The sequence below is a fragment of the Psammomys obesus genome, unplaced genomic scaffold (genome assembly GCF_907164565.1).
Source record: "Psammomys obesus unplaced genomic scaffold, mPsaObe1.curated_primary_1811, whole genome shotgun sequence".
Taxonomy (NCBI): domain Eukaryota; kingdom Metazoa; phylum Chordata; class Mammalia; order Rodentia; family Muridae; genus Psammomys; species Psammomys obesus.
Window position 1 is genome coordinate 14406016 of NW_026596166.1, and position 24470 is coordinate 14430485.

At 42.1% G+C, this 24470-nt stretch overlaps 1 protein-coding gene across 2 annotated transcripts; it reads left to right on the forward strand.

Moving 5' to 3' along the window:
* Positions 1 to 9160: 9160 nt before the first annotated feature.
* Positions 9161 to 9805, forward strand: Rpl10l (ribosomal protein L10 like). Of its 2 annotated transcripts, XM_055595501.1 has the most exons (2): positions 9161 to 9269; positions 9351 to 9805. In XM_055595501.1, the coding sequence occupies exons 1-2, from the start codon at positions 9161 to 9163 to the stop codon at positions 9803 to 9805; spliced, it is 564 nt and encodes a 187-aa protein (XP_055451476.1). The 2 variants fall into 2 exon arrangements, with proteins under 2 accessions (XP_055451476.1, XP_055451475.1); XM_055595500.1 differs by having other exon boundaries at positions 9161 to 9805.
* The last annotated feature ends 14665 nt before the right edge of the window (positions 9806 to 24470 follow it).

A 24470-nucleotide genomic window follows, 5' to 3' on the forward strand; every position in this document is an offset into this window, starting at 1 on the left:
AAATGATCCACATGCACTATAAAAAACAAAATAGATCTTATCGATTCATGATTTCAAACATTTATTAAATAACAGAATAGTGGGCTGTAAAATAAATGCAATGAAGATGGCAGGAAGTATTTTGCAACCAAGAACCAAAAAGTCAAAACAAATTTCAAATTCTATCAATAGCTTAAATTAATTAAACAAACATTTTAATTGACATTAATAGGCTCTTTGATGATTTTTAAAACACTATAAAATTCAATTAATAGAGAATTAATGAATTTTTTGAGCTCATTAGAGAAAAGCATTAACTTTCTGGCTAATGTGACATGAGTACTGACTCCAATGAAGGAAGCACATAACTTGAGAAAGAATAGTATTAGCAGAGTTCCATTTCTAGCCAAAAAGAGGCTGTAATATAGAAAATATCAATCAAAAATGAAGACGGAGTAGACTGCTGAGACTAAAGTTAAATTGCTTACCGATATATCTCTTTAGAATACGTGCATTTGTCAATTGGATAAGGTAATGTGTGAACAAGGAACAGGAGGCCTGTGCAACAGATCTTTACAATGAACAAAAGCGGCTGACTTTGAAGACATGTCAATCATAACCATTATACTTTTTCAATCACTGCCCAGCTCTAAGAATATGAGGTCAAACTCGTCATCATGCCACTCCAAAATAATGCTATTACAGAGTCCCTAGCATGAAGTTATTAAGAAATGTAGATGAAAATGATGGTAAGTCATCAGTAGACTCATCACATCTCATTGAGAAACCAAGCAGGAACCTGATCTCTAAACCATGGTTTACTGTGGAACACCAAATGACTGAATACTATATAATGACCAAATAATCAAAAAAAGCAGAGCCTTCCTGTGGCAAAGAGGGCATCCAAAGAATGTGCCATTCATAAGAGACTGTAGGACGCTCATTATTATTATCATTTTATTTTGAGAATAAACCAGGTTTAGCCCTTTGTGAAAATTTTAAACATGTTATCAAAAACACATGTCTAGAAAACACTATATGAAACTATACTTCCACTTCCTGCCTCCTATTTTTGACTATATTTCTAACACTTCCTAACGTAAAGTTTAAGTCCTCAACAGCTGCCTTTGTGTAACATGTAAAGAAGTGCACCTGTCTTACATGGGGCTATGGAACAGAACAGACATATGGAGGAAGATGGGCTGTCAAGGCCAAATGTGTGCCTGCCTGCTTTCATGGAATTCCCTGAAAATGATCTGGCCACGCCTGGCCTCAAAAACATCATGTCAGTATGTACCTATTAGGCTCACCCAGGCATGTCGCCTCCACTTTCCTTACGCAAGAACAGCCACATAGCAGTGCTACAGTCAGCTAACACGGCATCACATAACCTGATCGTGTACTTCTCCATATTTCCATGATGCAACATCACGCTGGCATTTTAAATGGACGACAGGCTATTCCTATCTAATAAACCAGCAGACACTACATAATAGCAGCAGCTATTAAGCTGTGGGTTGTGACCCCTTTGGGGGATGCGTATCAGATAACATGCATATCAGATCTTTACATTAAGATTCAGAACAGTAGCAAAATTGCCGTTATGAGGTAGTAAAGAAATACTTTTATGGTTGGGGGTCACCACAACATGAGGAACTGTATTGAAGAGTTGCAGTCTTAAGGGGGTTGAGTAACACTACATTAGAGATTTCTCCTCCCTCCCCCAAACTTCCACAATGAACAGATTATTAAATGAGTGCCAGCATACTAGTGAACCTCGTAGTACATACTCATTGGTCTCTAAGGTCACAAAATATGCCAAAGGGACAAAACTGACCCCAACAGTCTTCATTCTGAGATCTTAATCATCTCACAAAGTCATCGTGCCTAATTCTTGCTCCTTATCTCCACTTTAAACATGCTGTGTGTGTGCATGAGTGCATGCACATGTCTGCTGTAGGTCAATGTCAGGTGTCTGTTTCAGTTGTTCTCCACCTTATTTTTTTAAGCTACATTTTAAGTGTATTTTGTGTGTGTGTGTGTGTGTACATATGGGCCAGGTGTCCAAGTGGAGGTCAGAGGGCAACCTGCAGGATTTTCTTCACTCTTCCACTATGTATCCCAGGAAATGAATTCATTTGTTTCTGCCGGACAGGCTGGCTATTGCGTCCCCAGGATCTACCTATTTCTGCTTCTTATTTCCCAGAGCTGAGTTACCGATGCATTTTGCCATGCCTGCCTGGCCTTTACGTAATTCTCATGCTTTTGCAGTATTGTGAGCTAGGCTGGACTGAAGACTGCTCAGAGGCCCTGATGATGAGATGTGGGCATTGTTCTCCTCACCTTAGACATGGCCGTACCAGGTAAGGGAAGCTACAAACTGCTGACAGAGCTAGGAGGTGTTGCCCTTCGGGGAACAGGAATTCCACATTTTCCCTGTTATGTATGTGGTCAAGTGTTCCAGACACTGAGATGTGAAATACCTTGTATGCCATCCTAGGATGTACCTTGTTAAAGAACTTTGAGATACTCTGAGTTCCCTGGGATTCTCTGATTGATACTTATTCACTGAGTTGTTTTTTTTTGTTTTTGTTTGTTTGTTTGTTTTTCTTCCCTTTTGAGGGGTATAAAAAGAGCTGTGCTGTTAATGAACTCATTGGCTTGGGTCATCAACCTGTCAGCCCTCACAGCATTCTTGTCCACAGCTTCTGACTCTTTTCCTCACCCCACCCCACACACTTCTTGTCCTCAGGACCCTGTAGAAACCATGGTACTGTTGGTTAAGGTCAAGTGGCACAGAACAGGCCATGATATATATCATGGCAAGGTAGGTATTGGTGTGCTTTAGGCCCAGGACAAACAGCTCCAGGTTCTCCCAGCATTCCTCAGTCCCTTTCTGCTGCTGGGCATGGCTAGCAACTCTACCACCCTCTATCCTGAGCTTTCCAGGACAGGGTTTCCCTTCCTCCTCACCATGTAATCTGGACATTTTGGAGCTCTTTTTTTTCCCTCTCTCTCTTTTATCCCCTTACATGGTGACCAAGAGCTGCTTCCAGTTAACATACATTTATATACTTTAACTTGCCTTATATGAGAAGCAGTTCAACAGCCTCTTTTTAGTTGTAGAAAAAGGGAGGAATGTTGTAATATAGGTAGCCTGCTTCTGGGTTGCTTAGTAACCTATGATGTCATCACAGGTGTGTGTAGCAGACTCAGTTCAGCTGTGCATGCACAGCTATAAAAAGACAACCCGCCACTGTGTCTCTCTCTTGCACTCTTACCTTCCTCTCTTCCTCTCCTCTCTTGCTCTCTCCAGTTTGCTTTCTCTCCTGGAGGAGGGCAACCACCATGTCTCTCTATTTTCTTTTTCTTTCTCTCCGCCTCCATCCAATAAAGCTCTTTCATATAATATCTGTTGTGTGTGGGCATCATTTTTAAATAAATACTAACAGGATAGGCTTTAAGTTTCAGATTTACAGTAGGGGTGCCTGGCCTGAAGGAAGAGGAGGGAGAGTCAGGAGAAAACACTGGGCAAGAAGATTCTAAGGAAGGCCCTTTTTTTTTTTTTTTTTTTTTTTTTGCAGATGCTTCATTCTCCATCATGTCAATGTGCAATGTGTCAGTGAAATGCTTAGATTTGTGTTTTTGTTGTTTTGGTTTTTTTTTTTTTTTTTTTTTTTTTTTTGCTTTTGTTCAAAGGATAAAAATAACAAATCAAGAAATAGGAATAAAAGGCCCTGAAGACTAGGAAGCTGCTTCACTTCTTGAATTACTTTCACTTTATGAGGCCTCAGAGGACAAGGAAGAAGTGTCTTTTTAATGATACAGTCATAAAAATCACACAAAAAGACTCTGACCTGCTTGCCTGAGTCAAGTACCCCTCCTCTTTTGTCATATAAGGGATTGTTAGATTCCTAGCTATAGCTTCGGCCTTTCATTTCCAGAAGCTGGGTGAGCCTGAGGCCCCTGACAAAGTATTTTGGACAGAAAAGCCTACTTGTTCATCTGGATTAGTACAAGTATGGCAAGGAATGTCACCTCAGAGCAAGAAGAGGAACAAGGTTGAAGCAGCCAGAATGGGTTGGGTCAGGAGAAAGTGCCTGCAGGGTAGAGTGAGGGGCAGACTTAAATGTTTTACATGACAAAGGTCTAAGATATCCCCCACCTTCTTTTCTAGACACTGCTGTCCTTCATTTCTACTCCTTTACCAGCTCAAACTTCTAAACCTAATTCCCAGAACTGTCTCTTAGATGCTAATTGGGCTAATGAGCTGCCTCCCTTTCAAGCAGCAGCTCCTGCCAAATCTTCCCATGTGTCTCTTAAACAAGCAGAAGGGACTCTGGGGGGTGGGATTTGGCACTCTCACCATCAGAGGCATGCATGGTTTTTTTCTTAGTAAGTTCTCCAAGTCCTTGCTATGGGTCAGACTGGCACCTCGACTCTGACAGGAAAAATGAGAACAAAAAGACCTAAGAAATTTACCTAAAAAAATTAAAAGCTAGGCCCACGACTCTACGGTAATTTCTGGCACCATGCCCCATCCTGGAATTGGGCTGATAACTTTCCTTGGTGACTCAGGAAGTTGTGCTTATCTGTCACCTTCCTCAACACACACACACACACACACACACACTCTCTCACACACACACACCCTTATCTTTTCTGCATCTCTGGGAGAAACCTCAACTGTGATTATAGCCACTCCCTCAGCTATCTGTGAACTCAGCTTCCTTGAGCTGGGCAAATGTTTATTTTGTATTTTATTTTAATTTGGATAGTTTTTAAGGTTGGCGCTGCTGAGTCTTAATGCTATTGCTGTCTGGTATCTCCAGGACCATTTTCCTCTAACTGAGATGAACGTGTTCATTTTATTTTTTCTCCTCAGTACTCTTTTATTTTATGCACATATATCTGCATTTGTTTTTTCAAAGCTGAAAATATTGAAAGGACCAAGCCTGACCCCCTTCCCCAAAAGTCATCAGTCCCAGGAACTAAGCCATAGGTCACCAATTACAGGAATAAGAAAACCATAAAATTTCTTTTCAAGGAATAGCCTGGAGGTAACCACAACCTTGAGAAGGTATCTTATCTCAGGGTGGGGCACTTTGTAACAAGCTTGCCCTTGCTGAACATCATCCAATCTAAACTGCTAAATTGAGAATTCCAGGTTCTTGCTCAAACCCTAAATAAAAACCCTGCCAAGTAGCTGCTCTGAGCTCTCCTCTCTGATCCACTGCATTGGGGATAATAGAGAGACCCAGCTTAAGCCCAAATAAAGCTCTTTGCTCTTGCATACATGGTCTGGCTCCTGGTGGTCTGTGGGGACCTTAAGATCTGGGCATAACACTATGTTAAATAAAGATCAATATATTGTTTCCCTTTCACAATGAAAATTATAAAAATATAATTCCTACAAATGTTCAAAGTCTTCTTTTATTAAAATGCCTAATGTATGATTAAGCACATAAAGTCAGTTTATATATGATTGTTGTTAAGTTTCAAACCTGGCCTCTTGGTTCGGTTCTCCCAACATCCCTTAGTCCCTATCTGTTACAGGACATTGTAGGCATAATGTTATTGTGTAATTCAAATGCTGATTTCTGTATCCCTTATATTGGTTGCAAGCCTTGTTCTGAGAATCTTTTGTCCCGATATTGTATAAACTCTGTTCCCTAATTGTTTCTGATATGCCAATAAAGCAGTGTACAGCCAATCGCTGAGCAAGGGAGAGTAGGGCTGAACCAACCAGAGGAGGAGGAGTTAGAGGAAGAAGTAGATGATTCAGCCACTGGCCACTGTCCTGGAGGAACCCTGAGAGCTCAGCAAAAAAAGCCACCAAGTGCAAGTATCTCTGGACTGCAAGTTGGGAGGAAGCCAAATTAGCTTAGTGTTAAGAATATATATTGTAATAACTGCTCAGTTATTGTGTTGTGAAGCTTTTCATAAAACAAATATAATAAAGTCTCAATTATTTCTGTGATAGCTGGGTTAAGAGAGAAACTGAGAAACAAACACAGTTTTATAAAAATAACTTTAACAGGGTATGCCAGCCCTGCCCTGCCCTCTACCCTGATCTTTCCAGCCCAGAGTCTGGGCTGCCCTTCTTCCAGAGGCTCTTCCCTATATAATCCAGACATTTTGGTTACCTACCCCCTTTTGCACTTTTGCTCCTTTTAGACCTTTGTCCTCCTGGTTCCCCTCTCTCTTTTCCTTCCCGCTCAGTCCCACAGTGCTCAGGGTCATGATCACTATAGACTTCCCCAGATTTGTCTGCTTCTGGCTATGCTCTTTCACATATCTATAATAAACTTTCTCCTCTACCATACTTAGAAACAGTCATGTCCTTCCTTTTCTTTTTATTTTTTCATTCAATTATAGTTTGTTTCTTTACATATGTTTAGAAATTAGAACTTAGAACCAAACTGACATATATGCAAATGCTCATGCAAACTGTAAGTAGTTAACTTTGCCCAACTTCATTTTGTTCACAGTAAAATTGTATTTAGAATAATGATAATATTATTAATAATAATGATGGTGGTGGTTAATGGTCTGGAATAATCCTTTAGAATAATTACCATGAATTTTTAAATTAAAAAAATTTTAAACTGTTTTATGAACAAGGTGTACATAATCATACATTTCTGGTCAGAATGCTATCCTTGATTCTTACCCCAATTCTTGTTCTACACCATGGTCCCTATTGTTTAGGTAAGAATAACTTGTATCTGTACCTTTAAATGTGTTTTATATATAAGTGAATGTATACATAAATAAAAACATTTTAAGTATTTTTTTACTTCTATGGCCTCTTTAAAAAGCTCAGTGGTGTCCACTGTTTGTCTGCCGGGCAGAGAGACCTGTACTTGGGGCAGTCACCGAGCAGAGCATGGAGGCTCTTGCTTGGGGCAACCACTGCCAGCTCAGCCCAGCAGGGAGGCCCATGTTTGGGACAAGAAGTGCAGCAGGGCTGAATTTTCACCACTCTCAGGCCCCGGAGACGTCCACAGGTGACCTGGATCCAAACTGACCCAGCTCCCAGATTGTCCCCTCTTGCCCAGGAAGCCTCAATGTCGATGTTCTCACTTCAGCTGTCCCCCCACCCCACTCACCAGTTTTGGGGTTTTGGATCCTTTGCTCCTCGGATAAAGTGTGAACTGTTAGCCAGCGTCTTGTATTCCTCCTTGTGTATGTTTTTGATCAGCCAGGACTAGTCTATTCATCATACTATAGTCAAAGAGAATATTTTGTGTAAAATTCTTTAATAGCCTCACACTAACCCCTAATTAGTAAAATGGTTGTTGTGATATGTGAGGCTCCTTAACAATCAGGCAAGCCTTATTTTTAATTTTAAGGTTTCATATTCCTGGAATTTACGATTATTCTTCCCAGACTATTCCTCTGTCTAGATCAGGACTCTACATAGAGTTTTAGGGGCTATTCTCCTCTTTTGCACATTTATCTAAAATGAGACATTGAGTACCACTTAACTCCTCTCATTCTGTAAGGCCAGTATAGAGACAGTATACTGTTTTATCTCTACACGCAGGAACATAGTAAAGTGTGCAGAACCACCAGAATCAAAGTGTTATGGATCTGGGGTCACTAAGAGATTCACCATGACCACACATTTTAAAAAGAGTTTTTTTTAATTTAGATATTGGTGTCAAGTGTGGGGCCAGAACTACACCTCAGAACACTCCCAAGATGTAGCTCCTAGCCACATCAACCCAAGGCTTATGAAGGCAAAACCCACAATATTACAAAAATGTATTCTGTCTATACGTAAGCAGGGTCTAATTTCAATATATGGCTTGTAGTTGTCCTAGTCATCTTTATGGGCAGAATACGCAAATTTAATTACAAAAGAAGAAATAACAGTTAGTCTTATGACCTACTATCTTGCTAGAGCAGCAAGTTTTACAAAATCGGCCCATTTAAGAATGGCCTTTACCATCTGGCTAAAAGAGGAAGTGGCCTGCTGGGGTGAGGCCTATGCAAGTCAGGGGCTTGCTTGCATGCTAGAGGCAATTTTTTTTTTTTTTTTTGCTCTTTGGTCTCAAGAATAACAACTCTAAACTTTAAATGTAATGGTAACCATCACACAGATAAAAAAAGAGTTGTGAACGTTTGTGGGAAAATTCTGTATACTCCACAAGTTTTAATAATTGTATCCTAACATAGGTATTCTGTAAAACTTAAGATGCCAAAAGTTACTATATAAAGCATATTTGTTCTTCTTCATTAAAGAAAAAGAATTATCAGGATAAATTCATACTGGGGGAATTTGGTTACAGAAGACATGTTTGTTAAATAACATAAAGGAATAAAAAGTAAACTAAAAATCTGGAAAATGCAAACCCTGTTTGTAAATTATAACTTCTCTTTCTATATTATCTTCTGGTCCATGTCTTAATAATCTCACAAACTTCAACAACCGGGATAAAAAAGATTAAACTCATCAGTTAAGTAAAAAGATTGCTTAGAACATATTCTTTACAGTTTGTAGCTGCTTTAACATCAGAAAACACCTTACATTAGAACATTCAATTATCATTTTAATCAATTTTGTAGATGCCAGTTTAAGAAAAAAAAATCATTTCCTTAGGCCAACTAAGATTCATATTTTAGCCTGGCGTGGTGGCATAAACCTTTAATGCCAGCACTAGTGGAGGCAGAGAGGCAGGCTGATCATTGTGAGTTTGAGGCCAGCCTGGTCTACAAAGGGAGCCCAGGGAAGCCAAGGGTACACAGAGAAATCCTCTCTCGAAAAGAAAAGCAAACAAAGAAACAAAAAGCCTCATATTTTAAAGCCATCACTATGCAATACGTACTTTTAAAAACCGTCTTCATCAACTCATCCTCCTTCCATCCTCTCATCCTCTGGGCCTTACGGAGTGATCATGCCAAGCCATCCAGACAGAAGAAGTGAGGGAGCTGCTCACCTAATTTTCAAAAAAAGAGCAACTAATGCGAGGCTGGCCCATTGCTTTGTTCGGTCTGGAAAACCAACGAGAAGACTCCCAGGCCTAGAGCGACCCAGGGTCTGGTGGAAAGGTCTATCTTCAAGCCGTCCTGAGGACTCTGTGGTGCCCGCAAGGCTTGCTGGGTAACAGACAGCGGCCGTCCTCCATTTTGTTGCCGTCGGTGGGCACGCACGGCCGGAGATCCCGCCGTCACCATGGGTCGTCGCCCCGCTCGCTGTTACCGGTACTGCAAGAACAAGCCGTACCCCAAGTCTCGTTTCTGCCGAGGGGTGCCCGATGCGAAGATCCGCATCTTTGACCTGGGTCGGAAGAAGGCGAAGGTGGATGAGTTCCCGCTCTGTGGCCACATGGTGTCCGACGAGTACGAGCAGCTCTCCTCGGAAGCCCTGGAGGCCGCTCGCATCTGCGCCAACAAGTACATGGTGAAGAGCTGCGGCAAGGACGGCTTCCACATCCGAGTGCGGCTGCACCCCTTCCACGTCATCCGCATCAACAAGATGCTGTCCTGCGCGGGCGCCGACAGGCTCCAGACCGGCATGCGAGGGGCCTTTGGGAAGCCTCAAGGCACCGTGGCGAGGGTCCACATCGGCCAGGTCATCATGTCCATCCGCACCAAGCTGCAGAACAAGGAGCACGTGATCGAAGCCCTCCGCAGGGCCAAGTTCAAGTTCCCCGGCCGCCAGAAGATCCACATCTCCAAGAAGTGGGGCTTCACCAAGTTCAACGCAGATGAATTTGAAGACAAAGTGGCGGCCAGGCGTCTCATCCCGGACGGCTGCGGGGTCAAGTACATACCCGAACGTGGCCCCCTGGACAAGTGGCGGGCCCTGCATTCCTGAGGGCTTTGCTGGAAGGGAAGAAGTATTAATGACGGTTATAGTTTGAAAACGTTAATTCCATTTGTAGACTAGAGAATGTTAAGTTGCGTATTATAGAACATTACGATAGGAAGTACCTGCCTTAAAGAAAAAGAAAACTGCAGTTTATGCAGAGAGCATGTTCTATTTTGATCCATGTACTTTAAATTTTCAAGAGGATACTGCAGTATAGCAGACATTTAGTGAAAGCATAAACGACACTATTACTTGGATTAAGAATGTCTGCCTGGAGTTGGAAGATGTGTGTGAAAAGCCTTGTTCATAGAAAATAAACATGAAAATTATGTTTCAAGTGTAGCCTCTTTAAAACTGGCTTATTTCTATATTTGGTTGTTTTGCTATATACTTGTCAATATTATTTTTAGAATTACCTGTAGCCTCAGGTTATCAATCTTAGAACAGTTGGTGTACTGAAAAAGAATTTTCTAGACAAGCCTTACATTGTCTTGCACTCAGGAGACAACGGTCCAATCTTTTTTTCATCACAGAAAGGTTATAGGTGACAACAGAGTTCATATTGCTTGTATTTAGGTCCCAGTAGAAACAACAAAGAAGAGAAAATGACACTAAATCAGCCATCTGCTCTGAGAGGGCCTTGGAGAGCATTTGTAATCTGTTGCTGTTTGCCCTGTATTAGAATTATATTGATCTCACAGGTGATTTCTCTTTTATTTTAGAAACAGTATAACCAAAAATTACAGGGTTTGTACTGTTTTTGTTGTTACCTCGCCTCTTCTTTGATTTAAAACTTCTGAATCTTAATCCTGGAAATAGAGTCTGCGGTTTTTCTCAACTAATGGTGCAGTTTCAGAGGAAGCAAGAAAAAGAGGAGTACACGTAAATTTATGTAAATTATTTTCTAGTCAAAAGATACTTCATCTGACTTTTCCCTGTAAGTTTCTTGTGTGTTTTTATACATAGTTGCTATTTTAAGCAATGACAATACTCGGGTAGATAATTCTCAACAAATAACAACATGAATTCCTTAAAAAGGCTCCTCAACCTACGTATTTTCCTGTTTCATTTGATGCTCTGAGAACTCTTGAAATTGTCTAGGAAATTAAGTCATGAGCAGTTAAAAAAACGTTGACTTTAACCAGATATTTTTACTCCAGCATGCAATCCTTTTTTAATTCTGACATACTGTCTCAAAAAACAAAATTGCCTTAAAAATACGAAAAAAGGCAAATCTCTTCCTTAGCTATATATTACCATAGCTATAAAATTTTCTCTCTTCACCCTTATTTTTGGTTTTAAAACTCTCAAACATGGAAGATTTAAAAATAATCTTGATACTTGGAATTCTGCTTTTAATTATATAAGAAAACAGTTACGGATAATCACCGTTTTCTTTTTGGGGGGAGATTATTCTCCAGCTCGGTGGTGATATTTATGCATACCAGTGTGTGGAAAGGACAAAGGGATAAGCTCAGTGATAGTGCAGCATATTCCAGGCTCCATCTAGGTTGATTTGTTAGCATCACAAGTGAAATCTAAAAGACTAGCAGATAGGAAAACAAAAGATTTTACATCATGTTAAAAACAGCCGAGTAGCTGTCAGAAGGTTCAGAGGAGAGCGCTTTGTTCAGTGTGAGTGTGCGTGTATGTATGTAGCACATGTTTACGTATTTTAAAATTAGAAATCTGCCTTGGGTATTGTACCTTCATTTTTTTTTTCCATTGTGTATGGAGCTCACCAGTTCCTATTAGTTTAGCCAGCTAGTTTGCCTTGAGTACTGAAGTCTGGCTGCTACCATACCTGCTATTTTTTTAATTTTTAAAAATTAATTTAGTTAATCTCTTTACATCCTAGTTCTAGCCTCTCCCCCCCCCCCCGTTCTCCCAGATTCCCCCTTCCTCCATGTCTCCCCTCCCTTACCCCTCAGAAAAGGGGAGCCCCCACTTCCACTTAGTAACCCACTCCAGCACATCAGGTTGAATCAGGACTGAGCACATCCTTTTCCATGGTGGCCTGGCAAGCCAAGCAATGCAGCCCCACATGAGGGAAGTCATCCAAAGCATGCAACAGATTCCATGTCAGAGACAGACTCCTGCTCCCCTTACTAGGGAATCCACATGAAGACCAGTCTGCCCATCAGGTACATCTGTGTAGGGGGCGTAGGTCCAGTCTATGTATGGTCCTTGGTTGGTGCTTCAGTCTCACAGGTTCCTCTGGGCCCTGGTTAGTTGGTTCTTTAGATCTTCTTGTGGCACTTCTGTCACGACCAGGTTATTCTATCCTTAACCCCCACCCCTACCCCTTCCACAAGGCTCCCTGCACACTGACTAATGTTTGCCTATGAGTCTCAGTATCTGCTTTAATCCATTGCTGGGTGGACCCTCTCAGAGGATAGCTATGTTAGGCTCCCTTCTGCAAACATAGCAGAGTGTCCTTAATAGTGGCATTGCTGGGTGGAGCCTCTCAGAGGACAGCCATACTGTGTTCCCTTCTGCAAGCATAGCAGAGTGTCCTTAATAGTGTCAGGGGTTGGCTTTCTCCCTGGGAGTAGGTATCAGGTTGGGCCATGCATTGGTTGGACATTCCCTCCATCTCTGCCAGAAGAGGGCACCAGATCTCTTTATAGTTGATTGTGAGCCACCATGTGGTTACTGGGAATTTAACTCAGGATCTCTGAAAAAGCAAACAGTGCCCTGAATCACTGAGCCACCTCTCCAGCCAGTTTCTGTCATTTTTCATTTATTATTCTCTCTGAGGGTTAGTATTCAAGGGCTGAATAATCAAATCCATCTACTCTGCATTATCCTCCATTTGGAAGGAGGGTGAAGGGACACAGTATGATGAATGCCAGATTGTGACTCCTCTTAAAATGTCATTGGGTATCCTAATATTTAGCCAGCTTAGATGTGTTGTTCACACTTCTGATGTGCTGTTTCTTACACTTGCTTGTGGAAGAGGTAGCATCCTTTATGCAGAAGTTTGGTTCTTACAAGACCAATTTTGCTTTTCATTTCTGATGGGATAGAGACAGGACATAGCCTATCATAAAGTGGTAATTTTAGGCTCCTGTCTGCAAGCATAGCAGAGCATCAGTTAATAGTGTCAGGGGCTGGCTCCCTACCATGGGGTGGGTCTCAGGTTGGACCAGTTGTTGGTTGGACATTCCTCAATTTTTGTTGACTCTCTATCCCTCCACTTCTTGTGGACAGGGTAATTTTTGGATTACAGGCATTGTCAGTGAGTTGTTCTCTTTCCACTCAATGCCTGGCTAGGTGGTGCTCACTTCTGTCTTCATGCCGACCCCATTAGGAGTCTCAGCTAGAGTCACACCCATATCCTTCCAGGTGCCTACCCTGTCTGAGGCCTCCAGCTTGACAAAGAGGTGGCCCCTTTGTTTACCTTCTTGTTCCCAGTCCTCTCACTTTCCACCTCAGTTCTCCCCACATCTGACCCCTACTCTTATTTCCTTCCACATTCTATCTCCTGCCCAGTTCCTTCACTTCATACACTTTTTCTATTTCCTCTTCTGAGTAACGTTCCAGCACCCTGCCTTGGACACTCCTTGTCATTTAGTTTCTTTGGGTCTATGGATTGTAGTATAGTTATCCTGTGCTATAGGTCTAATAGCTGCTTATAAGTGAGTACATACTATGTACATCTTTCTGGGTCTGGGTTACCTCATTTAGGATAATCTTTTCTAGTCCATCCATTTGCCTGCAAATTTCATGATGTCTTTGTTTTTCATAGCAAGTTGAATGTCATCTGGGATGCTCCAGACAGCAACAGACCAAGACAGATGCTGGGACTTGCAGCCAAGCATGGGGCAGAGCTCAGGGGGTCCTGTTTAAGTGTTGGGGAAATTATGGAAGGACTTGGAAGGGACAGGGACCTCACAAAAAGGTCAACAGAGACAACTAACCAAGACACCAACTAAGGAGCATGCATGGTCTGTAACTAGACCCCATGCACATATGTAGACAGCAGCAGTGTGGTCTTCATGTGGATTGCCTGGTGAGTGGAGTAGTATGGGGTGTTTCCAACATGGATTCTATTGCCTGCTTTTGGATCACTTCTCCCTGGCAGGGTTGGCTCGCCTGGTTCAGGGGATGAGGATATGCTCAGTTCTGATGAGACTTGATGTGCGATGTGCTGGGAAAGGTAGATATGGGAGGTGGAGCTCCCCTTATCAGGGGAAGAGGGGAAGTGAGAGGGGAAGGAGAAGAAGGGGAGTACTGGAAGGAGAGTAGAGAGAGGGGACATCTTTGGGATGTAAGGTAAATAAACTGAATGTTTTTTTAGATTAAAAAGTGGTACTTTTATTTTAACTGAAAGTTTGAACCACAAAGTGAAATACAAACAAATCAGATCAACAAAAAATACTTGATTCTGGTGGAGGTCAGAAAAGAAGGGCAGAATCTAGAGTTTGGCCATCACTAATTTTTGTTATTCTTTTCCCTCTGTAAATGATAATAAAATAAAATACAATAGAATAAAAGAAAACCTACAAATTGGAATATGATAAAACAAGCAAACAAGAAAAAGTGCCAAAGAAGTGCATATAGATGCAATGACTTGGGCACAGGAATCCCATAAAAAGCCCAAACTTGGTGCTGTGGTATATATGCATAGGACCTGTAAAGTTAGCAAAGAACAAAAATTCCCAATCTTAAGATTGTGACACAAAGAACCTCCAAAGATAGCATAGAGTTCTTTTTGTGTTTGCTGTCTCCTGCTGGATATGCCTACCCTTAAATGCAGTTTCCTCATTGAGACTTCCTTTGGAGACAATTTTTCATGTTCAAGTGGTTATCAGTAGGAGACAGCTTCTCAGTTAGGGGTGTGGGTATGTGTTCACTTCTCCTCTCAGCTCTAGAATTCCACAGTGCACAGCAGTAAAGGTCCCATGCATATTGCCTTGGTCTCTGTGAGTACATACGTGCATCCGCCCTGCTAATTTAGAGGGCCTTGTGTCTTTGGTGTCATCCATTTCCTCTGGCTCTTGTGTTCTTTCCACCCCATTTTCCAGAAGGTTCCCCAAGTCCTCTGGGACGGTATTTGATAAGAATCATCCCACTTAGGGCTGAATGTTCCAGTGTCTCTTACTTTCTGCATATTGTGTGGTTGTGGTTTCCTTGTATAACCCACTGCAGTAGGCAGCTTCTCTGATGATGGCTGAGCAAGGCACTAATTTATAGCAGAAAATCATAAGGAGTTACTTTGCAACATTATTTTAATAGTATTTTAATAGTAGGTTTTACCCTAGGTCCCTGGGCTATCTAGCCTCAGGTCACTCAAGCAGTCTTGGGTGTAGGTTTCATCTTGTAGAGAGAACCTTATTTTAAATCAGACATTGGCTAGTAACTCCCATATGGCTTGTGCCATTATTCTACCAGTGTATCTTTCATGCAGGTCACTTTTAGATCAAAGTGTTTGTAGCTGGGTTGGTAGCATGCAGAGTATCTTCTGGTACTATGAATCTGTAAGAGTGAAGGGTTATAGGTTGGACCCAGTTCGACTTCTCTATGTTCAGTGAGTTGTGTAGGTGTCATCTTCAGCAGAGCTTTACCTTCAGTTTGTGGAGAACCCCCAGTACCCTCTACAGTAGCCTGGGTTGTTTCTGGGGTTCCATGGATTTCCTTTGGCCAACAACCTGATTATCTGTAACTTATTTCCAACACTAGAACCTTCATTTGGTGACAAGAGGTAGTAGGGGCTCTATCTGCCCCATTATTTGATGATTTCATTTAGATTGCCTTCATATATATATGTATATAAAAATATGTATATATATGTATATATATGAAACTTTTACTGTATTAGGTTTTCATATTACCCCTCAAAAGTTTTATCTTAGTTTTATTGATCTCTCTTTATTCTCACCCTCACCTTAGATAATCTCTATAGGACTTTTATTATGAAGGGTGTTGAATTTTGTTAAAAGCCTTTTATGCATCTGATGAGAAGATCATGGATATTTTTTTATTTTTCAGTCTGTTTATATGGTGGTTTATATTTATTGATTTACATATGTTGGATCTTGCATCTTTGGGAAGAAGCCTATTTGAATATGGTAGATGCACTTTTGATGTGTTCTTGGATGCATTTTCATCTATGTTCATAAAGGAGATTGGTTTGTAAATCTATTTTTCTTGTTGGTTCTTTATGTGGTGTCAGCGTAGCTGTGGCCTATTAAAAAGAAATGAGCAATATTCCATCCATTTTTATTTTGTGAAATAAATTGAGGAGTATTGAGAGAGCCTTCAGAGACTGATAACCCAACCAAGGACCACACATGGAGAGGACCTAGACCCCCTATTCAAAGGAAGCCCATTCTCTGCTCAGTTCCCAAGTGGATGCCCTAGTAAGGGGTACAGGGGCTGCCTCTGACATGAACTCAGTAGCTGGCTCTTTGATCACTTACCCCTGGGAGGGAGGGGATGGCAGCTTTGACAGGTCACAGAGGAAGATGATACAATCAGCTTTGATGAGACCTGATAAGCTAGGGTCAGATAGAAGGGGAGGAGGTCCTTCCCTAACAGGGGACTAGGGAAAGGGCATAGGGAGAAAAGAGGGAGGGTGGGTAGGACTGGGAAGAGATGAGGGGGAGTGGGCTGTAGTGGTATACAAAGTGAATAAATTGTAATAAATAAATATATAAATAAAATTAAATTTAAAACATTTTAAAAATCTGGTAGAATTCTTTGATAAAACTATTTGACCCTGGTTTTATTTGTTCATTTGTTAGTTCTTTTTTTTTTTTCTTTGTTCTTTTTATAATCATTTTTGGCTTTTTTTTGTGAGAAAACTTTTATTGCTTCTATTTCACTAAGGGTTAATTATATGTTTAAATTGCTTATCTGATCTTGATTTAATGTTTGGTAGGTGATATATCTTGAGCCACTTTTTTTAAAAGATTTTCTATGTTGGTGGAATACAGGTTTTTAAAGGATATCCTTTTGATTCTCTGTATTTACTTGGTTTCTGTCACATCCTGCTCTTCCTCTTGAATTTTATTAATTTGCAAGTTTCCTCTCTTTCTTTGAGTTAGCTTGGATGTTTGTCAAGGTTATTAATTTTCTCAAAGAACCAAAGTTTTGTTTCATTGATTCTTTGTATTATTCTTTTCTTGGTGTTATATCTGTTTTTATAATTTTATTTTTATATTAATTACAGGTTATTTACTTTGTATCCCAGCTGTAGCTCCCTCCCTCATTCTCTCCCAATCCAACCCTCCCTCATCTCCTCCCTGCCCCTCTTTAAGTCCACTGATAGGGGAGGTTCTTCTCCCCTTCCATCTAACCCTCGCTTATGAGGTCTCATTGGGACTCACTGCAATGTCCTCTGTGGCCTAACAAGGCTGCTCCTCCTTTGGGGGTAGGGGGAAGGCCAAAGAGCCAGACACTGAGTTTATGTCAGAGACAGTCCCTGTTTCCCTTACTAGGGAAGGCAATTGGATACTGAGCTGCTATGTGCTTCATTTAAGCAGGGGTTCTTAAGTTATATCCATGCATTGTCCTTGATTGGAGAAACAGTCCAACAAAAGACCCCTCTATCCTGATATATTTGGTCATGTGGAGCTCCTGTCCTCTCCAGGTCATACTAACTCTCCCTTCTTTCATATGATTCCCTCACTCTGACCAGGGTTTGGTTATGAGTCTCAGCATCTGCTTTGATACACTGCTACGTAGAGTCTTTCAGAGGCCTTCTGCAGTAGGCTCCTGTCCTGCTACTTGTTTTCTCCTACTTCCACTGTCCATCCCATTTGTCTTTCTAAGTGAGGATTGAGCATCTTACCCTGGGTCCTCTTTCTTGTTAGCTTCTTTAGGTGTACAGATTTTAGTATATTGATCCTATCTTTCTTTTTTTGTATTTTTGTTGTTGTTATTTTTTTTCATGTATTTTTTATTTAATTTTATTTTTTTCTTATCAGTTACATTTTATTAACTCTGTATCCCAGCCGTGTCCCGATCCCTCATTCCCTCCCAGTCCCTCCCTCCCTCCCTCATCTCCACCGTGCCCCTTGCCAAGTCCACTGATAGGGGGAACCTCCTCCCCATTCATCCGATCCTGTTTTATCAGGTATCTTCAGGACTGGCTGCAAAGCTCTCCTCTGTGGCCTAACAGGACTGCTCCTCCCTTGGGTGGTGGGGAGGCCAAAGAGCCAGTCATTGAGTTCCTGTTAGAAATAGTCCTTGTTCCCCTCACTATGGGAAACCATTTGGTTACTGAGCTACCACAGGCTACATCTGAGCAGAGGTTCTAGGTTACAGTCATACATGGTCCTTGGTTGCATGTCAGTCTCAGAAAAGACCCTGTGCCCAGATATGTTTGGTCCTTGTGGAACTCCTATCCTTTCCTCATCAGACTAACTCCCCTTCTTTCTTATGATTCCCTGTACTCTGCCAAAGGTTTGGTCATGAGTCTTTGCTTTGAAAACACTGCTAGTTAGAGTTTTTCAAATGCGCTCAGTAGACTCCTGTCAATGTTTACTGTGCATCCCATCTGTCTTTCAAAACGAGGATTGATAATCATACCCCATGTCCGCTCTCTTGATTATCTTTTTTAGGTGTATAGATTTCATTAGGTTTATCATATCTTATAGGTCTATATAAGTGAGTATATACCGTGTTTGTCTTTCTCCTTCTGGGATATTTCACTCAGGATGATCTTTTCTAGGTCTCACCATTTGCCTGCAAATTTCATGATTTCCTCCTTTTTGATTGCTGAGTAGTATTCCATTGTGTAAAAATACCACAATTTCTGTACCCATTCCTCCGTTGATGGACATCTGGGTTGTTTCCAGGTTCTGGCTATTACAAATAAAGCAGCTATAAACATGGTTGAGCAAATATCCCTTTTGTGTACTTGAGCAAACTTTGGGTATATACCTAGCAGTGGTATAGCTGGGTCTTGAGGAAGCACTATTCCTAATTGTCTTAGAAAGCGCCAGATAGATTTCCAGAGTGGTTGTATCAGTTTACATTCCCACCAGCAGTGGAGGAGGGTTCCCCTTTCTCCACAACCTCTCCAGCATGTGTTGTCCCTTGGGTTTTTCATTTTGGCCATTCTGATGGGTGTAAGGTGATATCTCAGGGTCGTTTTGATTTGCATTTCCCTGATGGCTAATGAGGATGAGCATTTCTTTAAGTGTTTCTCTGCCATTCGATATTCCTCTACAGAGAATTCTCTGTTTAGCTCTGTTCCCCATTTTTTAAGTGGATTACTTGGTTTGCTGGTTTTCAGCTTCTTTAGTTCTTTGTATATACTCGATATTAGTCCTCTGTCCAATAAAGGGTTAGTGAAGATTCTTTCCCAATCTGTAGGCAGGCGTTTTGTTTTGATGACAGTGTCCTTTGCTTTACAGAAGCTTTTCAGTTTCATGAGGTCCCATTTATTGATTGTTGCTCTTAGAGCCTGTGCTGTTGGTGTTCTGTCCAGGAAGTTGTCTCCTGTGCCAATGAGTTCTAGGCTGTTCCCCAATTTTTCTTCTAACAGATTTAGAGTATCCGGTTTTATGTTGAGGTCTTTGATCCACTTGGACTTTAGTTTTGTGCAGGGTGATAAATATAGATCTATTTTCATTTTTCTGCATGTGGACATCCAGTTGGACCAGCACCATTTGTTGAAGATGCTGTCTTTTTTCCATTGAATGGTTTTGGCTTCTTTGTCAAAAATTGAGTATTCATAGGTGTGTGGGTTTATTTCTGGGTCTTCTATGCGGTTCCATTGATCCTCCTTTCTGTTTTTATGCCAATACCATGCAGTTTTTATTACTATTGCTCTGTAGTACAACTTGAGATCGGGGATGGAGATACCTCCAGATGATCTGTTGTTGTACAGGATTGTTTTGGAGATTCTGGGTTTTTGTTTCTCCATATGAAGCTGAGAATCTTTTTTTCAAGGTCTGTAAGAATTGAGTTGGTATTTTGATGGGAATTGCATTGAATCTGTAGATTGCTTTTGGCAGGATGGCCATTTTCACAATGTTAATCCTACCAATCCATGAGCACGGGAGATCTTTCCATCTTCTGAGATCTTCTTCAATTTCTTTCTTCAGAGACTTGAAGTTTTTCTCAAACAGGTCTTTCACTTGCTTGGTTAGTGTCACCCCAAGGTACTTTATGTGGTTAGTGGCTATTGTGAAGGGTGTTGTTTCCCTAATTTCTTTCTCAGCCTTTTTGTCTTTGGTATACAAGAGGGCTTCTGATTTGTCACTGAGTTTCATTGTTTGTCTTCTTTTGGTTTTTTGGTTGTGTAGTTATCTATTTCCTCTGTTTCCTTCGATGTAGTTGTTTTCTTTGGTTTGGAGTTTCCCTTCTAGTAACTTCTGTAAAGCTGGGTTACTATGTAGATATTGTTTAAATTTGGTTTTGTCTTGGAATATCTTGAATTCTCCGTCTATGTTGATTGAAAGTTTTGCTGGGTATAGTAGTCTGGGTTAGAATCTGTGGTCCCTTAAGGACTGTATGATTTCTGTCCAGGCCCTTCTGGCTTTCATAGTTTCTGTTGAGAAATCTGGTGTGATTCTGATAGGTCTACCTTCATATGTTACTTGGCCTTTTTCCCTTGCTGCTTTTAGAATTTTTTCTTTGTTTTGTAGGTTCAGTGTTTTGACTATGATGGGATGTGAAGAATTTCTTTTCTGGTCTAGTCTACTTGGTGTTCTGTAGGCCTCTTGTATGTTTATGGCCATCTCCTTCTTTAAGTTGGGAAAGTTTTCTTCTATAATTTTCTTGAAAATATTTTCCGGACCTTAGAGCCTGATGTCTTCTTTTTCTTCTACTCCTATTATTCTTAGGTTTTGTCTTTTCATGGTGTCCTTGATTTCTTGGATGTTTTGTGTTTGGAACTTTTCTGATTTTATTTTTTCTTTGAGAGATGTGTCAATTTCCGCAAGTGTATCTTCGGCTCCTGAGATTCTTTCTTCCATCTCCTGTATTCTGTTGGTGATGCTTACCTTTGTGGTGCCTGATCTTTTCTCTATGTTCTCCAGCTCCTGGTTTTTCTCTATTTGTGTTTTCTTCATTGATTCTAATTCTGTTTTCATGTCTTGCACCATTTCCTTCATCTGTTTGAATGTGGACTCCTGCTTTTCAATGATAGCTTCTATTTTTTTTGTCCGTTTCCTCTCTATGTATCACTAATTGTGCCTCTACTTCTTTGGGTATAATTGCCTGTATTTCTATGAGAGCTTTATTTATTTCTTCTTTATTTGCCTTCATTTGTGTGGACATTTCTTTGAGAGCTTTGTGCATTTCTTCTCTGTTTGCCTCAATTTTCGTGGTCATTTCTCTGAGTGCACGATTTGTTTCCTCTTGGTTAGTCTCGATTTCTTTGGTTATTTCTCTGAGGGCTTTGTTCATTTCATCTCTATGGGCCTCTAGTAGCTGGAGAAACATAGTTTTGAGGTCGTTTTCTTGTATATCTAGTGAATTGAAGTGTCCATTTTTTTTGTGGGGTTGCTGGTGAGATCATTATGTCCTGATTTTTGTTGGGAGTGTTCTTACGTCTGCCTCTAGCCATCTGGTTATTTATAATCCTCACTGGTTGTTCCTCGAGATTGTAGTTTGGGCTATGATCCTCTCTTTCTGTTTTCTGGACTGTTTTTTTCAGGAAGATGAGAGAGGTTCACTGCTTTGGGGGAGTGCACTGTGTTTTCAGTTTTGCCTAAGTAAAGAATGTGACACTGGCGCTATTCGCGTGTGCTTTTAGCGGGCACAGTGTGCATGCGCGGATTGTCTGACTATTGCAGTGGCCTGCAAGCCACTATTACGCAGTTCTGACTGAGCTCCAGGGATTGTTTGCCTGGATTACCCTGGTGGACCCGCAAGGCAGAGGCTTCAATGTCGCTATCCCAAGAATCCCTCTGATGCCCACACTAGGAGTGTGGGTGGCAGGGATCTCCTCTGGTTGCTTCTGTGGAGAGGCCCTGGGTCTGGGGCAATCTCTCCCTAGAAGGCTCACTCACTCTCTTGCAGGACCAGTTGGAATGCACAGGGGTTCCCCTTGCTCACTACTCTCTGTTTTGGTCCTGCTGCAGAAGTGCACGGGTTGGGTAACAGTCAGCTCTGTGACACTGTGGCCTCAGGACTCGGTGTCCACCTTTCCTGTGTGCTGCCTCTTTGTTCTTTCCCTCTGCCAGGAGGGGTTGTGTTGACTGGTCCCTGGGTGGCGCGGGAAAGAGTTAGGGTGAGTGTATTCAATCCCAGATCCCGGGCCCAGATCTCTCTGCCAGAAGCAGCCTAGCAGTAGAATCTATGTTTGCTGATCCCAAGAGAGTACCGGGTAGGGTTGAGTGTCCTCAGATCCAGAGCTTGGCCCCCTCTTCCAGGGGCCGCTGGAGAGTGGGTGCTGTGTCCTTGGCAGGCTGCCTCTCTGTCCTTCCCCTCTGACCTTCTCCTCTGCTAGGGCGCGCTTATGGAGGTGCTCTCAGGGGAGTGCCATCAGGGGTTGGGGCTTCTCAGTGGGATCCTGAGCCCTGAGCTGGCGTCGTTTCTCTGCCGGGGGGGGGGTGCCGGTGATAGAACTTGCTGCTATATTTTATTGCGCTGGACCCAGGAGAATCTCAGGACGCGTAGGATGACCACAGTCCCAGATCCCGAGCATTTGCTAGGAGCGGACGGCAGCACTGGAGTTCCGGCACTGTGAAGCCGCTGTGCGCCTCTTTATCCTTCTGCTCCACTGCGGCAGGGTGATGGCGGCTTTGGGGGAGTGCCCAAAAGGATTGAGTTTTCTCAGCCCCGAACTCGGGTTGGGGTACAGACAATGTGGTCTGTAGCAGATTCTGCTGGACGCCTCCTGCCTCCTCCAAAGAGGGAGTGGGGATTTTGAGCTGGGCGCGCAGCTGCTATCTGCCCGCGGCGGGAGCTCAGTTGTGATGGCGGCAGGTACTCGCTGTGGTCGGAGAGACCTTCCAGGGAAAGACTGGGTGACCCGTGAGCAGTCTGGCAACTTTCCTTCCCCGCGGGTTTTTTTTTTTTTTTTTGCGACTGGGACTCGCAGCCTTAGGCCCCCTTGTGCCCACCAATCAGCCTGGGAAATTGATCGTGATGAGCAGGCTTGCGGCACCAGCCAGGAGACCCAAAACCCGTGTTGCCGGGTTCTCTTCCGGGTTCTGGCTGGGTGGACCCGCTTCCCACGCCATGGGAGCCTCCCCTCACCTGGGAAACATGGTGGATCGCTGTTGTTTTAGGGCCCAGAGTTCAGTCTCCTGGTCGCTGCAGGGAGTGTGTTGTTCCGCTTCTCAGACACGGTGTTCTCCCGGTGCCGCCATCTTGGCCCCTTTGTTGTTGTTATTTTTATTTTATTGATTTCAGCTCTGAGTTTGATTCTTTCTTGCCATCTACTGCTTTTGAGTGTCACTTCTATTTTCTTCTAGATCTTTCAGATTTTCTGTTAATTTGCTAATATGAAATCTCTCCAATATTTTATACGAGCACAGTGCTATGAACTTGCCTTTTAAAAACTTTTTTGTGTGTTGTGTGTTCATTTTCATTCAATTCTAAAAACATTTTAATTTCTTAATTTCTAGGTTAAGCCCTTCTTTATTCAGTGATGAGTTGTTCAGTTTCCATGAGTTATAAACTTCTGTTGTTTCTGTTGTTGATATACTGCTTTTTTTCTTTATTAATTATACTTTATTCACTTTGTATCCCCCCTGTGGTTCCCTCCCTCCTCCCATCCCAATCTCTCCCTTCCTCCACCCTCCGCATAGGGGAGGTCTTCTTTTCCTTCCTTCTGATCCTAGTCAATTAGGTCTCATCAGGAATGGCTGCATTGTCTTCTTCTGTGGCCTGGTAATGCTGCTCCCCCCTCAGGGAGAGGTAATTAAAGAGCAGGCCAATCAGTTCATGTCAGAGACAGTCCCTGTTCCTATTACAATGGAACCCACTTGGATACTGAACTGCCATGGGCTACATCTGTGCAGGGCTCTTAGGTTTTCTCCATGCATGGTCCTTGGTTGGAGTATCAGTCTCAGGAAAGACCCCTCTGCTCAGATTTCTTGGTTCTGTTGCTCTCCTTGTGGAGTTCCTGTCCTCTCCAGATCTTACTGTTTCCCACTTCTTTCCTAAGATTCCCTGCACTCTGCCGAAAGGTTGCCCATAAGTCTCAGCATCTGCTTTGATAGTCTGTAGGGCAGAGCCTTTCAGAGGTCCTCTATGGCAGGCTCCTGACTTGTTCCCTCTTTTCTCATTCTGATGTCCATTCTCTTTGCCTTTCTGGATAGGGATTGAGCATTTTAGCAATAGTCCTCCCTCTTGATTAGTTTTTTTAGGTGTACAGATTTTAGTAGGTTTATCCTATATTATATGTCTATCTGAGTGAGTATGTACTGTGTGTGTCTTTCTGCTTCTGGGACAGCTCACTCAGGATGATCTTTTCCAGTTCCCACCATTTACCTGAAAATTTCATGATTTCCTTTTTTTTTTTTTTTTATTGCTGAGTGACATTCCATAGTGTAGATGTACTATAATTTCTGCATCCATTCCTCTGCTGAGGGGCATCTAAACTGTTTCCAGCTTCTGGCTATTACAAATAAAGCTGATACAAACATGGTTGAGCTAATGTCCTTACTGTGTACTTGAGCCTCTTTTGGGTATATGCCTAGGAGTGGTATAGATGGATCTTGAGGAAGCGCTATTCTAGTTGTCTGAGGAAGCGCCAGAT

Bases quoted from the DNA above. Each gene is read 5' to 3' on its own strand.
- Rpl10l (XM_055595500.1), top strand. From the start codon at position 9,161: ATGGGTCGTCGCCCCGCTCGCTGTTACCGGTACTGCAAGAACAAGCCG.